General features: G+C 43.3%; 1 protein-coding gene across 1 annotated transcript in view; it reads right to left on the bottom strand.

The window, feature by feature from the left end:
* Nucleotides 1–15,042, bottom strand: part of hmcn2 (hemicentin 2) — a 49,329-nt gene that overhangs the window by 33,494 nt on the left and 793 nt on the right. The window contains exons 2-19 of the mRNA XM_077521432.1: nt 13,465–13,535; nt 12,906–13,064; nt 11,718–11,840; nt 7,250–7,421; nt 7,068–7,174; nt 6,719–6,839; nt 6,371–6,634; nt 6,124–6,268; nt 5,682–5,803; nt 4,547–4,819; nt 4,125–4,266; nt 3,742–3,869; nt 2,483–2,596; nt 2,244–2,402; nt 1,976–2,170; nt 1,229–1,324; nt 1,025–1,152; nt 142–286 (exon numbers count right to left, since the gene is read on the bottom strand). Of these exons, the coding sequence (XP_077377558.1) occupies nt 142–286; nt 1,025–1,152; nt 1,229–1,324; nt 1,976–2,170; nt 2,244–2,402; nt 2,483–2,596; nt 3,742–3,869; nt 4,125–4,266; nt 4,547–4,819; nt 5,682–5,803; nt 6,124–6,268; nt 6,371–6,634; nt 6,719–6,839; nt 7,068–7,174; nt 7,250–7,421; nt 11,718–11,840; nt 12,906–13,064; nt 13,465–13,535 (2,664 nt within the window). The remainder of the gene's footprint in view (nt 1–141; nt 287–1,024; nt 1,153–1,228; nt 1,325–1,975; nt 2,171–2,243; nt 2,403–2,482; nt 2,597–3,741; nt 3,870–4,124; nt 4,267–4,546; nt 4,820–5,681; nt 5,804–6,123; nt 6,269–6,370; nt 6,635–6,718; nt 6,840–7,067; nt 7,175–7,249; nt 7,422–11,717; nt 11,841–12,905; nt 13,065–13,464; nt 13,536–15,042) is intronic.

Below are 15,042 nucleotides of genomic sequence, written 5' to 3'. Positions count from 1 at the left end.
CAGTTGCTCAAAAGCACGCGGCAAATTAAAGCCGACAGCAGGCGGCCATGCAGGCCCCTGAATTACAGTCGTTTTCCAGAATGACTTTTCTTCGACTCTATCTGGAGTCGAGCAGGGGCGTGAAAACGGAAGACTACTTACCATGGACCTCCAAGCTCACTGTGATATTCATGGAGCCGGCGACATTCACTGCAGTGCAAACGAATTCCCCAGCATCTTCTGGGACAACTCTTTCGATATGCAAACTTCCATCACTCCTCACAAATATTCTCCCGTTCAATTGAACCTAGGCGGAGTAACAAAAGCAAATGTCACACAATAAAGATGGTATGTTATTGTAATAAAGTCAAACCTCGGTTTTCCAACGCTTCTGGTCTCAACCAGAAAATTCAAGAATTTTATGTCTCACAACTCGTCCAAAAATTTGCCTCTCCACCAAAGTGAAAAAAGCCGAGCGTACCTGAACGCGACTCACTCAGGAACCCAGCTAACTCGAATGTTTCCTCCGTAGCACATTCGTGTTCAAAGTTCGTTTGGAGAAGACGTGTTCATTGTTACGCAAATCTTTTTTTTCGTGTATTAGCCCCTTATCGTCGGTCCAAAGAAAGCAAGTGCAAGTGGTAAAGCTGGTGAAGAAAAGAGGAAAGTAGTGCGCAGAACTATTGAATTTAAAAAATAAATGTTTGCATTTTGTTTTTTGTTTTTTTTTTCCATCATTTTAGATAGGATATCTAAATAAAACAGTGTCTATTTCTACACTTTTCTATTTATAGTAAACAGTATACAGTGCAGTTTATGGTGTAAAATAGTTAAAAAAAAATTAAAAAAAAACTTGGAAAGACTTGGAACGGAAATTTAAATTATTAACATTAATTATAATGGGAAAAATTGTTTTGGGTTTCGAAAAAATCGCTTTTAGAACAGTCTTCTGGAACAGATTATGTTCGAAAACCGAGGTTTGACTGTACAACAACAACAACAATAACAATAATAACAATAATAATAATAATAATAACAACAACACCTTTTTCCCATTTAGTGACCAGTGTCTTTCCGGGAGGGGAATTCCATCCAAAAGCATGCATGGGATACTCAGAGACTGTCCGATGCCAGCGGTAATAATGGCGGCGCCTTGAGCTAAGAGAGGAGGCTCTGCAATTGGAATTGATGAATGAACATTCATCAAGTTTGTTGAGTAAAAGTCAAATCATACACCGAACAAGCGTACCCAGTCCAGTGACGCTAACTCTGGCCTCAGCTTTGATGGTTCCAAACTGGTTCTTGGCCTCACAGGTGTACAGTCCTTCATCATCCAGCCAGACACCTGAAGCACATTTGAACTTGAATGATGCTTCAAACACGGCAACACGGAACACTCGGCAACGCTGAGATAAGCAGCAACTCTACAAATGATGTATTTAAAAAAAAAAAACAGCACTTCAATAACAAGTGGTCTTATTGGTTTGACTGTTATTTTTTTCTTTATTTTGAAAATACAGTTTAATTTACAAAATTAAACTGATTTTTTCTGATTTTACATGTCAACTGTAAAATAACATGAAATCACTGTAACTGTAAGAACACACAATATTTCTTTTGTTTTACAAAAAAAAATTCTCCATTAGAAATCCATATATTGATTGTTAAAATATATTCACAAATGTATTGTAATTTCACAAATATTATTTAAAACCCTAAAAAAAAGAAACAATTATAAGTTTACCATAATTTCTTTGTGAATTGACATTTTCTTGAAGTGAATTACAATTTGACAAGAATATGATTTCATATGTCATTTCACAATATTTTTCTGGAGCCCCAGCTGCCGGATTTTTTTTTTTTTTAACAGTGTATTTTGTTTTGATTGCTGATTTATAGCTTGTCAATCCTTGACATCCCAGTGCAAGGGAATCCTGAAGTTCTTTTCCTGATGCAGACCAAAGTTTCGGAGGGCGATGCAACGTTGACAACTCACTCTGAATCAGAAGGAATCCATTCTCCAGCTGCACTTTTCTACTAGGATTTTCTGTCCTCGCGAGAATTTGTCTGCCATCTTGAGTGTGCCAGGTCACGAGTGGTTGCGGGAAACCTCGAGCCACACAAGGAAGGGTGACGTTTTCCCCGACGTTAGCCGCCAAGTCAGCCGGCGTCTCCGAGAACAAAGGTCCCACTGTGGTGCGAAAAGTGCTCAGAGATGCGTTTTCCTCGAATCGACTCGACTTAGAAGGAAAGTCTGGTCTTACCTCCGACCTCCAGACTGACTGTACCAGTGGAGGTCCCGGCAGGACTGCTGGCCACACACCTGTATTGACCGGCATCTACCTCCTGTACCCCTCGAATGTGCAGCGTCCCGCGGTGGACGTCCTGCTCGACAAAAGGGGCGGAGCCCACCTCAAGTTTCCCTGGAAATAAAGCATGAACTTGAGCTCTCATTCTTCCTTTGCCTTTTTAATGTATCCAAGCAGGTTATACTAGAAGTCACCTTTAAACCAATGGACAAGAGGGGGCGGGGCTCCACTGGCCTGGCACTCCAGAGTGGCATCACCGCCAACAGCTACAAGTAGGACCTGCTGCACCACTGTTATGATCGGCACCTCTGAGCAAAAACAGCAACATTCAGATGCGGTGAACGTTTATTTCAAAAGGCTTCTAAGACTCTGCAAGGGTTTTTGTTTCAATTCATGAGCCAAAAATGGAAATCAAAAACGTGCTTCAATGATGTCATACTGCGCTTCTCAAACAAACAAACAAAGAAAAAAAAGAAAAAAGAGCTCTCCAAGTACCACAATCATGACCAATATTAAAATACTGAAGTATAGTAGTCCTAACTGTTCATTCAAAAAAAATTATTCATATTATTTATTACTCTACAGAATGCAAAACACTAAAATTATGCAGTTTGCATTCCACTCAAACAGTAGTTCTAAAACATTTTCAAAGAATATGAAATGAATGTAATTAATGATTCAATTAAAAAAGTATTATACAATAAGGTTAAATAAAAAAAAATGTTGTAATTGACAAAAAAAAAAAAAAAAAAAAAAGAACACGGGGCCCCCATAGTAGCTGTGTTCCTGACGTTAACACGGTTTTAATTCATCTCTTATTGGCTGTCACTTTATTTTTTGTAAAGCACCAATGCTAATATTGGTGAAAAGGCCGAATATCAGTGCCGATAATCGGCCCAGCTCGTTCTATCCCGACCGAACCAGTGGTATGCGTACCACACTGAAAATCACTGATAAAACCTATTAGCATAGCGCTGACATTCAAAATAGCATTAAACAATCAGTTTCAGTAAGCTGCAAGAAAATACCTTTAAATTCATGTGAACAGTAAATTTCAATAAAACAGTAAAACACAAAAAAATGGCTTTTAAAATTCGATTTTCATATGACTTTATGGGAAAATGAGATATATATATATAAAATAATTGATTCAGGTTTTATGAATCCATATCAGGCTCGAAAAGGAAAATCGATTCAATATCAATTATTAGATTTTTAAAACCCAGCCCTAATTTTTAGAAACAATATTGACAAGTCAATCTTGTGGTTTCTTGGTGAATCGGAAAGGAAATTTAACACAGTAAATCTGGGTAAAAAATAAATACAAATAATTATCATTTGATGTGAGAAAGAATGTGGCCAGAGCTACTACAAAGCTTTACTTGAGGATTATTAAAAGAATCCTTTGAATGTGTTCTGAGCAACAGAAGGAAGACAGAAGATACTTTGATACCTGCATACGTAAGTAAGACAGACTGTGAGGCAGTCCCGGCCACATTGCTTGCCAGACACGTGTAGTTGCCAGCATCCTCCGGGATAGCCCCCGTTATGGTCAAAACTCCTTTCTGGTGTAGCCTCAACCTACATCAGGTCATTGGCAGAATTCACAGCGCTGTCTAACACTGATCACACGCGCAGATGGACAGAAAAACAACAACATTTGCGCAGAGCATTTTTGTTTCTCTTGTGCGTCAAGTCATCTATTTTTGCCTGGCAAAACAATCTTTCTAACAGAACAATGATTCAAACAGGATGTGGCAATCTCTCTTGTAGCTGGAGTGGAATGTAATGAGTCCTGTGCGCCGGAGGTGTTGAGTGGGTTGAGAGTCCTCTTACCTTGGCCGATTAGCAAGGAGCGCGTTTCCATGGCTCCAGGAGAGCAGAGGAGGGGGAGAGCCGGATGCGGAGCAGACGAGGCGGATTTCGTCCCCTCGGGAAAAGACCTGGCTCTGGGGGTGAAGCGCCACAGAAGGTGCCTCTGCAGAGTCAAAGAACGCTGACAGTTACTCGTGGCCTTAGTTGTTAACACTGTCATTTCATATTTCACAAGCAAAACAGTAAAGTCAGAAGCCATGCCGCAACAGAAACCGCACATTTTTAACGTGCATCATGAGAAACATTTTCTGACAAGGTTGTGGCTAAATCCGAATGTAGGATGGCTCAACCTGTAATGGAAACCAGATGACTGCGTCCCGACAGGAACCAGGAGGCCCGGCATGTTAAGCATTTCAACAGATTGGAGTGTGATCACAGCGTACCTGGGACAAACAGCCAGACGGCGATTCTGGCGTCTCCGTGGGCATTTGAAGCCACGCAGTGGTAATCGCCGGCGTCCCGAATTTGCACGCCGCTGATCTGCACCGACGAGTCGGACAGCAGCCTCAGCCTCCCCGAACGAGCTCGGATGGCGCGACCCGCTCGATGCCACGTCAAGTTGTAACGCATGGAGCCCTCGACGGAACAGGACAGCACGGCCACACCTCCCACCAAGGAAGTCACATTGACTGCTGGCTTGAGCGCAGGCGGAGGCTCTGTTTTAGAACAGACAGGACCAAAATATTAGCTTGGAACAAGACATTTTAAAAAATGTATGGATCTTGACTTCAGCATGCTTGCGGACGTCGAAGCAGGGCACAATATGATTGGCTGCATAAAGAGTTACATCAAATGCCATCTCTTTGAAGGTAATTGCCTCCAATGAACTTTTTGTGCTCCTTATTAATCTCGATTAACTAGAGGGGGAGGAAAGGCTGAGTTACACACTGAGGAGGAGCCGCCTCCTAACATGCATTGTCCTACAAAGAGAGAAAGAACAAGAAAGAAAGAACGAAAGAACGAGAAGGAAGGAAGGAAGAAAGAAAGAAAGAAAAAGAAAACCCAGAAGACAATATTTCAGTCATTTCTGACGGACAGCAGACAAGGAAATGTGACGCACTTGATGGCAAGCCGACCTGCTCGATCGACAACATAACTTGAAATAACTTTGAAATGGCGTGATTATTGTTGGAAATTAACGAAAAAGAAGGTACTATGGAGGAAACGAAAGTCGAAACGACGTAGGCGACGTACGACGTAGCTCGAGGACTCCATGTAGTCTATTGGAATTTTTTTTTTTTTACAAATCCTGGATTAAATTCTTAAATGCTGCTTTCTTTTTCCTTTTCTCCATATTAAAAATTGCTGAAGTATTATTGACCTGCATCCATTGAGTCATTGAGCAGGCTACATGTCAATTCGAAACATCAGCGGATGTTTGTCTTGTTCCTCCACAGTTTTCATACAGACACTTGTTCACTTAGTCAGCAGCCATGAAGGTTGCTACGCTCAGCTTCATCTTAAACCCAAATAAAGTCAGTCTTCCGTAGTTGCTTTCATGTAAGCGTTGTCCAGTACCTCGAACGGTCAGCTGGGTTAAGGCGTGTCCTTGTCCAGCGCTGCTCTGCGCGATGCATTCGTAGAAGCCCTCATCCTTTGCTGAAGTATGTTCAATCTCCCACGACGCAGAGGCAGATTTCCTGACGCAAAAAAAAAATGTGGTTCAGCGACTGAGCACGACAGTAGCAACCAGATCTTATTTCACGTCACAAACAGTTAGAATCTTACACTGGAAATAAATCTCGGGTAATTCAAACCAGAGCATTGAGCTCGATACACGATCAAGACAAGTGAGCGTACAATGTATGATCTCGCTCTCTGTGACATATGAGCTAATTATGATAACCAATTCCAAGCCTGCCAATAATATATGTGCAAGATATATTATCTTATTAGAAGTGCAGAAAGTTCTAAAGTGAGAATTTAACAAATTCTCAGAAAGTTATAAAAGAAATGTTACTGGAAGAACTTCTCCGCCCCCAGCGTCCTTCCACTTCTGGTCAATCTTAGCCTGTACGGTAGGTCGCTTTCCACCGAACAGTGAATCACAACGGGCAGCATGTAGATGCCCTTCACCACATCGGGCATGTTCACAGCTGGGGGAGCTACACAATCAAAGGTTAAAGGCCACAAGAAAGACTGATGAGGAGTGAGAACCTTTGCAGCGTAGCAAAGCAGACAACTGAAGGTTGGAATACGAGTCTTACCTGGAACGATGTTGCTATACGAGACACTCGACAGTCGCTGAAAGCGATAGCCCTCCTCGTCTCTGCCCGTTGCCTTGATGAAGAAACTCTGGGAAGGGGTGCGAATCTCTGGGACACTCCACAGCCCTTGTTGGCCAAGGTCAGAGGGCATAGGCACCTGGATGGTGCGCAGGGAACGTCCCGAGCCGGATATTAGCTCGACATGACTCAGCTGACCTGGAGGTTTCAGGCCGGTGCATTTGAGCAAAATATACGCTGGCAGTCCTGAAAAGTACACAAATCCAGCCAACAGTCATTTGCCTGAGTGGTCTTTGGCAGATGAATAGCTCACAGAAACACGAGCAGAACCTTTGATTGGCCTCTCCCTAGTGTGGTTGAACTCGAGAACGGGCACACTTGAAAAGCCAGCCCGAAAGTCCAGATTGCTGACTCCCGTGACTCTCAGGGTATGACGACCACCGCAGCTCACCTTTAGGATCAAAGCAAACCTAGTACCTAGTGTTGTGGTCAAGACCACACTAAAGGAGACCAAGACATGGAGACTACAGAGTATTGAGACCGGGACATGACCAAGACAACGAGATAACAACAAAAAAATCATCATAAGTCCTGAGTCCACCCTGTCCAAGAGACTGAGACCCTTAAAAAGTGGTCTCCAGACCAAGACTGTCCTCGAGAGCTCCAACGCTAGTAGTACCTTTAGGTTCCATGTTCCAGGCCTGGGAAACTTCAGGTTAACAACACGAGCAGAGTTGGGAATGCTCAGAAGCTCTTTAAGACCCTGTTCAACACCGACCACATGACCTGGAGAGAGTCGAGAATCCAAATTTAGCTGTTTGAAATCTGTCGATATTGACTCGGAACTGTTATGTTGTATACCAAGTGGATCTTTGAGCTCAATTTGTGGAGCAGGACCACTAAGTGACACAGTGACCTCACGGAGGCTGGGGTCAAAGGGCACTTCCCACAGGTTCTCCTGGGCACTGTCATGGTTTGAGGACAGTAGATGGACTTTCATGGCCTGAACAGTCTCCTCGACCCACTTCAGAACCTAGCAAGCAGACAAAAGCACAGTAAGAAGATGACATTTTATGCTGGGGTCTGTCAAACTTTATCTGTGAAGGTTCTCCTCGAAATAGGATAAAGGCAGGAAGGATGTGATTGTGACCTTTCCGTGAGTCTATGCCCTCGCTCAAGCAGCCGTCTGCCATATATCTTTGGACTTTTCTTCTTCATCATCACAATTGTATGCCTCGGATGTTTGTTTGTTTTTTAAAGGGACAGCAACATGAAAAATCAACTTTTCGGAGCTTTTCGCCATGTTAAAATGCTATTTCCTCACCAAAAGTGGTGTTTTCCTCCATTCGTCCCTCTATGAGTAATTCTAGGTCATTCTGCTCTCCAAGCACCTCCCAACCTGAGAAAACAAGCTGTTGCCATCCTTTGATGTCATAAGGTGCTGACCCACCCCCTGCACCGCCTCTGCGGACTAAAGGCACGCCCACTTCCTGTGAGACCTCCATTGGATAGTGACAAAAGTAGCCTTTATCAGTAAACATTCTGTCCAAATGAATTCAAAGCAATCGATTATCCTTGACATTTGCAATGCCAATTGGCCGCCTTGAAATCCGACTGACACTTGTGTAAACTACAAGTAAAACGTTTGCACTGTTGTGGCTATATTGGCTTGGGAATGAATAGTATAGTGGTTAGTGTGCTTCTTGTGTAAGCAGCAAGTCCTTGGTTCGGAACCGGCTTGGGTTAATTTGTTTTTTGACTCCTTCTTCCTGCTCTCTTCTTCCCTCTCCTCCTCCACTACGATTTCTTGCGGCACGGAGGCGTTTTGTTTCAAATATTTATTGAAGAATTGATAGCTTGCGTTCAGAGGAGTTCCAACAGCAGACTGCAGTCGGCTCTCCGGGGGCGCGGCAATCACATGGGGAGAGGCAGGATTTTACTGAACCGGGCGTTTTACTTCCGCGTTACAAAAATAACCAGCCAAACGCCTAATATTTCATAAAAATTACATCGCTATGTTGTCAAAGGTAAGATTTAATCATGATATGCCGCCTATAGTTGAGTTTTGGAAGGGCTTAAAATACTGTGGCGTAATCCCTTTAAAGAGCTCAGCTATCAAACTGATAACCTCAAATTTCATCACTTTCAAGTCTGTATTCCCAAGAGTGTCTCCCGCATCACAGCTTTGGTGAATCACGGCATCCGTCCGTACATCAGCATAAAAAGTAGTGGTGCAAGCGTTTCACAAAACCAACCTTATTTACTGACTTAATCACTTCAAGACAGGCATTTCCTACTTGTCTGCTGAACGAGTTATTTCTAATTTGTTCCAAATTGATTCAAAAAGGTCGAAAACGTCTGCGATGGCTCAATTACATTCAAATTGCAAAAACAGTCATCACGACAGCCTATAACCACCCCAATCTGTAGCTCCCCAGAAAAACATCTTATACTATAGAATTACAGTTTAAACAGGTGCTTTACTAGTTTTTTTTGTATGATAAATGAAAGCAGAAGCAAAAAAAAAAAAAAAAAACACGAAAACACTTCACAGTCTCATTGCGGTGGCAACAATGGAGCCACTATCCTCCCCCTTCCAAATGCTTAAACAGCAACTGCTGTTCGTATTTGTTTTGACCTTGTGCGGTTGTGAATGCATCTGTAAGGAAAGGAAAACCTGCAGCAAGCCTTTTGACGAGGAGCCAAACGCAACACATTTTTAGACATTTATCGAAAATCGAAAACAAGCAAACCTTTGATAACATAATCATCAAGCCTACGCGATTATGTCTATGAGGTCTCCCTCGTGCTGACAGCGGCTGGTTCCTCTCGACGTTTTACAACTGGAAACAGCTGTAATGTCTGCCACATGTGCAGTCATCACCTGCAGAGCAGGAAACTGCTAAGAGGTGAGGCGACCTACATCTGGCCCTGAATGGCGTCCATTGCCTCCCACCAAAGAGCGCGAGAGGAGTGCGTGTTAGCCTGCCCTCACGTCACGGATGAAAACAAGTGGAGGGCAGACATGGGAGCACCGACTGTCCACGCAACAGTGCTCATCTGAAGCATGCTGAGCAATGTGCGGCTACGCCCCGTTTCAGCTGCTGGGAATGCGGAGGATCAAAAGTCCTTTGAAACATCATCCAAGGTGTCTCACTTGAACAAGTTTGTAAAGACTCCATTTGCTGTACATAGAAGCATGACGGATGGGCTAAATGAACTGTTGGGACTCTATTGACTGGTTAGCACGTCCGCCTCCCAGTACTGTGGACTCGGGTTCGAGTCCAGGCTACGCCCTCCCTGGGCGGAGTTTGCATGTTCTCCCCGTGCCCGCGTGGGTCTTCTCCGGGTACTCCGGTCTCCTCCCACATTCCAAAGACATGCATGGCAGGTTCATTGGGCGCTCCGAATTGTGTGCTTGTGAGTGTGGACGATTGTTCGTCTCTGTGTGCCCTGCGATTGGCTGGCAACCAGTCCAGGGTGTCCCCCGCCTACACCCCAAAGCCAGCTGAGATAGGCTCCAGCACTCCCCACGACCCTTGTGTGGAAAATGGATGGATGGATGGACTCTATTGACTGTGTACATGACCTGACCCTAGCTAGCTCATTTACTCCCAGCCATTTTCACTGGATTTTGACTGATTTTGCAAGCTCCACAGAATATTCTGTTCTACTGCTATACAAACATTCTGAAAAAAAGGATATTTGTATATATTTCCATTTGGCAGAAATTAGCATTAGAATATAGTATCATCATTAGTCACAAACCTGTTGAAAACACTGGGAAAAAAAAGAGTTTGTTGCAACATGGCCCTGGCTGATCTCTTATACTCTCTTATACTTTTTTTGTAATAACTACCATTGCTTTAAGCGACCTCGTCATGTCAGAGGTTGTATCAAAGCCTTCTGTCTGCTCTAGTATAAAAAAAAAAATTATGACTATGCTTTTGGGAGGGCAGGACAAAGTATTGAAAAAACATATTTATAAGTTTTTGGGTTTGAATGAGTTAAGCTATTCTGAGCTGCCATTTCAAGGTGCACGTGTACAACCTCTACAGCTTGACTTGGAGACCCTTTGTTTGGAACGGGTCGGTTTTGCACTTGCAAAGGTCTTCAAACGACTCAAGTGCATTTGCAAGAAGCTGTCCTACTTCAAATCAATCAAAATTAGAGCAAATAAATCCCAGATGAACCACTGAGACTACAAATTGAGCTGCAAAACACCTGTCAATACCTTTTATGTGAGTCCACCTGTTTTTCAGTGAGGTGGTCTTTGCGTTTTGCGCACTCAGAAAGATCACCTGAGGATAAATATTACCGTGGCTTAATTTTATTGCAAATAACCATGAGAGATGCTTGAATCCCTAATGTTAAAAAAATAAATAAAAAATAATAATTATATTGTGTTTTAAAACCACGGTTTTCATTTCAAACTTGTGCTCAAGGCTACCAATGATCAACAATGTCATTATTTTGAAGTGTCCCATATTATGATCCTATCTGGACAGTATTGTAATGGATTATGCAGCAAGTTCGTCAAATTGTAGTACCGTAAAGAATGCAAAAACATTCATGCTGGCAATGAGCTGTCGTGTGATGAGCCAACACAAGCCTCATCGGGCAGCTGTTGGATTCAGAAATACCATGACGAATCATATCCTGGGATTAGAGAGGAATATAAGATTGTTTGCTATACACGCTCCCTCCATAGAGACCATAGACTGAGACCACATACATAATATTTCATTTGGGCACACCTTATTAAAATGCTGTTGAGGGTTGAGGTTGGATGTGTTACCATAACTCGTTTTAGAGGCTTAAACCATTTGCATTAACTGGCTAATCGCACACTAGCCAACACCTGTGATCAAGTTCACAAATGTGTTCATGGAAATGAAGCACGTCCAGATGCGAGTTCCGGCAAAAGTCATGTGGAGTTGAGGTGTGATAACGCAATTGAATTGAGTGTCCTGCTTCCTACAATATAAAGACAACAGCGCAAAGGAACGCATCTTTTGTCAGGGTTACGGAGTGAGAATGACGTTGTCCCACACATGCCTGTACGTTTTGTAACATGCAAGCACAACTTGACGGAAAACAGACCTACACGCACGCATACGCGTTTGAGGTCATGGGTTCAGTAGGCCGCCAGAACACAGAGCGGTTGGCTCGTGTTCTGCGCTGCCCAGCCGTGTGCCGTGTGGACATTCCGACAGGATACCAGTGACGAAAAATATTTACAGGGATGAGACATTTCTGCTCCTGAAGACACAATGATGTTGACTGTCCCTTCTATAAATGGACAAACGTTGAAGTGTCGGGCTGTCACCTCGTTAACCTGCTGCTTGTCCAGGTGAAAGATCTGCCCTGACGACGTGGCGGCAATCTCCTCGTAGACCTTGTAGCCCGGCTGAGAGCGGTCGCCGCAGTCCCCAGTCAGCACAAATACCACCTGGCAACAAGACAAAAGAGATTTTTGTCCATGTTGGCATTTTGACACCTTTTTTCATTTGCCTCGCTGCCACGCTGACGTCTTTTGTCATTCAGACTTCAAAGGTCTGCGACTCGTGATGTGCCAGCGTCATTAGGCTAAAGCAAGCTAATGTTAGCATACTATACTTCCATTTCAATCTCTGTATTCTCAAATGGTATGAGTCAGTAATGCCAAATGTGCTTGACCTCTCAGCCGTCTGCAGAGGTTTATGCCACCGATACGGTATCGAGTCATCATTAGGGTGGCCAACGGTCACATTTTACACTGATTTCACACATCATGCTCACCGTGCCGTGCACCCGTCCCTTATTTCGGGATGAGAAAGTTGCCAACCGTAGTCATCATACTTAAAACCCAGGCTGGTTCTAGAAATAGTAAACCAGTGGTATCAACTTTTGCCAATGCTAATAACGAGAAGTCGTGTCCAGCGAATTAGGTACGATGGGAAGTTTGGTAGTCAGTCAGTTTCTTGCCAAAAGTACAAACTCTCTTGTCACTATCTTTCTGTGTCAGTTTTCCTTTTCCTTGGATAAAGTACACAGCCATTTGTTTGTTTGTTTCTTTCTTTTTCATTTTTACCACATTCTTGTTCACCTGATTTTTCTCTCATGACTTTGAATACCTTACGGACAATTCCGAGATAAAGTCACAAAGTCAAAATGGCGGTCAATTCCGTGAAAGAAATCTCTCCGCTCATTGAAAAGCACTGAACTTTGGATCATTGTAATTTGATTAGTGAGGATTATTTTGAATTTTGAATTATGAGATGTTGTTTCACTACTAAAACAATCTGTGAGGTTTGTTTGTATGATGATAGTCACAGGCAAAAGAAATGTTGTTTGGAAATATCAATTGTCTGTGCAACCATTCATGATTTAGATACTGTACACGTTCTCTGAACGCGTTTCCTGTGCCCAGAAGCTCACACACTAAATCCAATTTTGTACCTTGTTGATAATACGATAACACGAACTAAACTTTGAGATAGAGAACAGGTGATTTCCTAAGGTCGTTAATGTTTACCTGAGACTGACGGAGTTGCACCAGCTGTAGAACATCTCTTTTCAGCCGGTAGTCTTTTGCTCTCGCGTCGGTGAAGACATAAATGAAGGATCCAGGAAGCGAAACCTCCAAGGCTTTCTTAATGGCTCCGACGCTCATCTCGGGGCAGTCACCACCGCCCTGCGTCAGTTACAGCCACAAGAATCTGTTTCCGCACATACAACTGGACCACGTGACTTATTCCGACTTCTTCTATACAACATCAAGTCAGGTGTATTCGATACAAATTTAAAAAGATGAATCATTGTTTCGAAAGTTTCGACTTATACATAGTTTTGTCTGGCCAGGAGATAAAAGGCGGCTAACGTAGCAGTTCTGAGTTTCTATCCAAACTACAAATTACAGAAGATTCTTCCTTGAAATTGAAATTCCTGAGTTACCCAGCTTCAACTCTTCAGGGATCAAACTATTATTTGCATTGCATTATACTGACCCGATTCCGACACAGTCCACATAAAGCCCGAGATAATATTGTGGTATATTAGCGGTGCAATAATCGCTGCATGTCTTCTGTTCCCACCTGAACAAACAGCTCTTGAAGATCCTGCTGGAACTTTTTAGGGTCAGTGGTGATGTACACTGGACCGATATCTGCAAGAATACAAAGATAGACCCAACTGAGATATATTCTGGACCAAAGTTTTGGGGAAAGTTTTTTTTTTTTACCTTTTTGCAGCTTCAACATATTTAACTCTTTAGGAATGACTGTTGTTATTCCTCCGAATGGTATTTTACAGGGTTCCTTGAAAAATTCGCCAAGCATGCCTATTTTATGCGATGATTAAAGAATCGTGATGGAACAGAAAGGGGCCTTCACCAAACAGATTCATCCATAATGTCTTGGTAAGATGTAAGAAATAACAGCAGAAGACTATTTTTAGCCAACACGTCATGGCGGGACATCATCGCCAAAGCCCAAATTTCATTTCTATACTGCGTTTGCAACGTCTTTGTTCCTCACTCCTTTTTTTACATGTTAGTGCCTCCCGCCAACGATCCCCGAGGAGATGAGGAGGCCTGATTCATGTCTGTCAAATGTCCACCTGCCTCACATCTGGGCTGTTTCACTAGTCACGGTCTTCAGTTTCGTCAGGTTTGTTTAGAAGAGTTCCCACTGGAACAACCTTTATTCGTGGCTTAAGACACTGCAGAATTGGTTCCCACTGGAATGACCTTTGGTCTCACAATCATGGCTGAAGACCCAGTGTTCTAAATCTGTAACATGACCGGGTCCCGCGCTTCCATCGAGCCCACAGCCACAAGGGCATGACTCCTTCTTGTGACGAGCTCCAAGTCAGCCGCCAGATTATACGAAGCTCGAAAGATTACGATTCTGGCTTTTCACAAATGTTCACACGCAGAAAAGTTCGGTTCCTCCCCTGTCGCCTCTCATTTTACCAAGCGAAACCTCCTCCTCGTCACAGTAACCGCAGTCATTGTTACACACAACAGCCTGCTCCTACTGAAACATTAATTTGTCTGTCTGCCACACGCAATCATTAGCTGTTGTTCAGCTTCCACATTTGTTTGTTTGCACATTTTTGCATACGCAAAACCTTTTCTTCAGCTCGATCGTATCTTGCAGAGGTGCGTCAAGCTGATGACGCTACTCCACCAATCACATTTATTTTCTCAACAGTAGCACCGTGCTGCTCGTGAGCGCCAATAAAGGTCTGACAAGCAAGCACATCTTTGTCAGCCGCCGCAGCTTCTTTGCTATCCTGAACCGTTACAAGGTCCTCGAGGGTCGCCCACATTAACCGACACAAAATGTGTGTGAGTTTAAGGCAAACCACCAGAACATTCCCTCCTCCCACCATCACCAACCACCTCATGCTGGTTATACTGGGGGGCTTAGAGTTTTTTTTTGTTTTCTGGTGGATGGTGGAGAGGGCAGGCTGGGGAGGGTGATTGGGGTAATTACACACAGGCAGACAGCATATGCTTCTCATCAGGGCCCAAAAACCCTCCCCCATCAGAGTACTTTTATTTTTCAAGCTCCAGCATTTCTAATATAGTCCACAGGGAAGGAGGCGAGCAGCCTTACCTGGCCTTACTATTTGACAACAGGTCTGTTGCAGCATCGCCCCACACAAAA

The sequence above is a fragment of the Festucalex cinctus genome, chromosome 5 (assembly GCF_051991245.1).
Source record: "Festucalex cinctus isolate MCC-2025b chromosome 5, RoL_Fcin_1.0, whole genome shotgun sequence".
Taxonomy (NCBI): Eukaryota; Metazoa; Chordata; class Actinopteri; order Syngnathiformes; family Syngnathidae; genus Festucalex; species Festucalex cinctus.
This window is presented reverse-complemented; position numbering and strand designations above follow the sequence as displayed.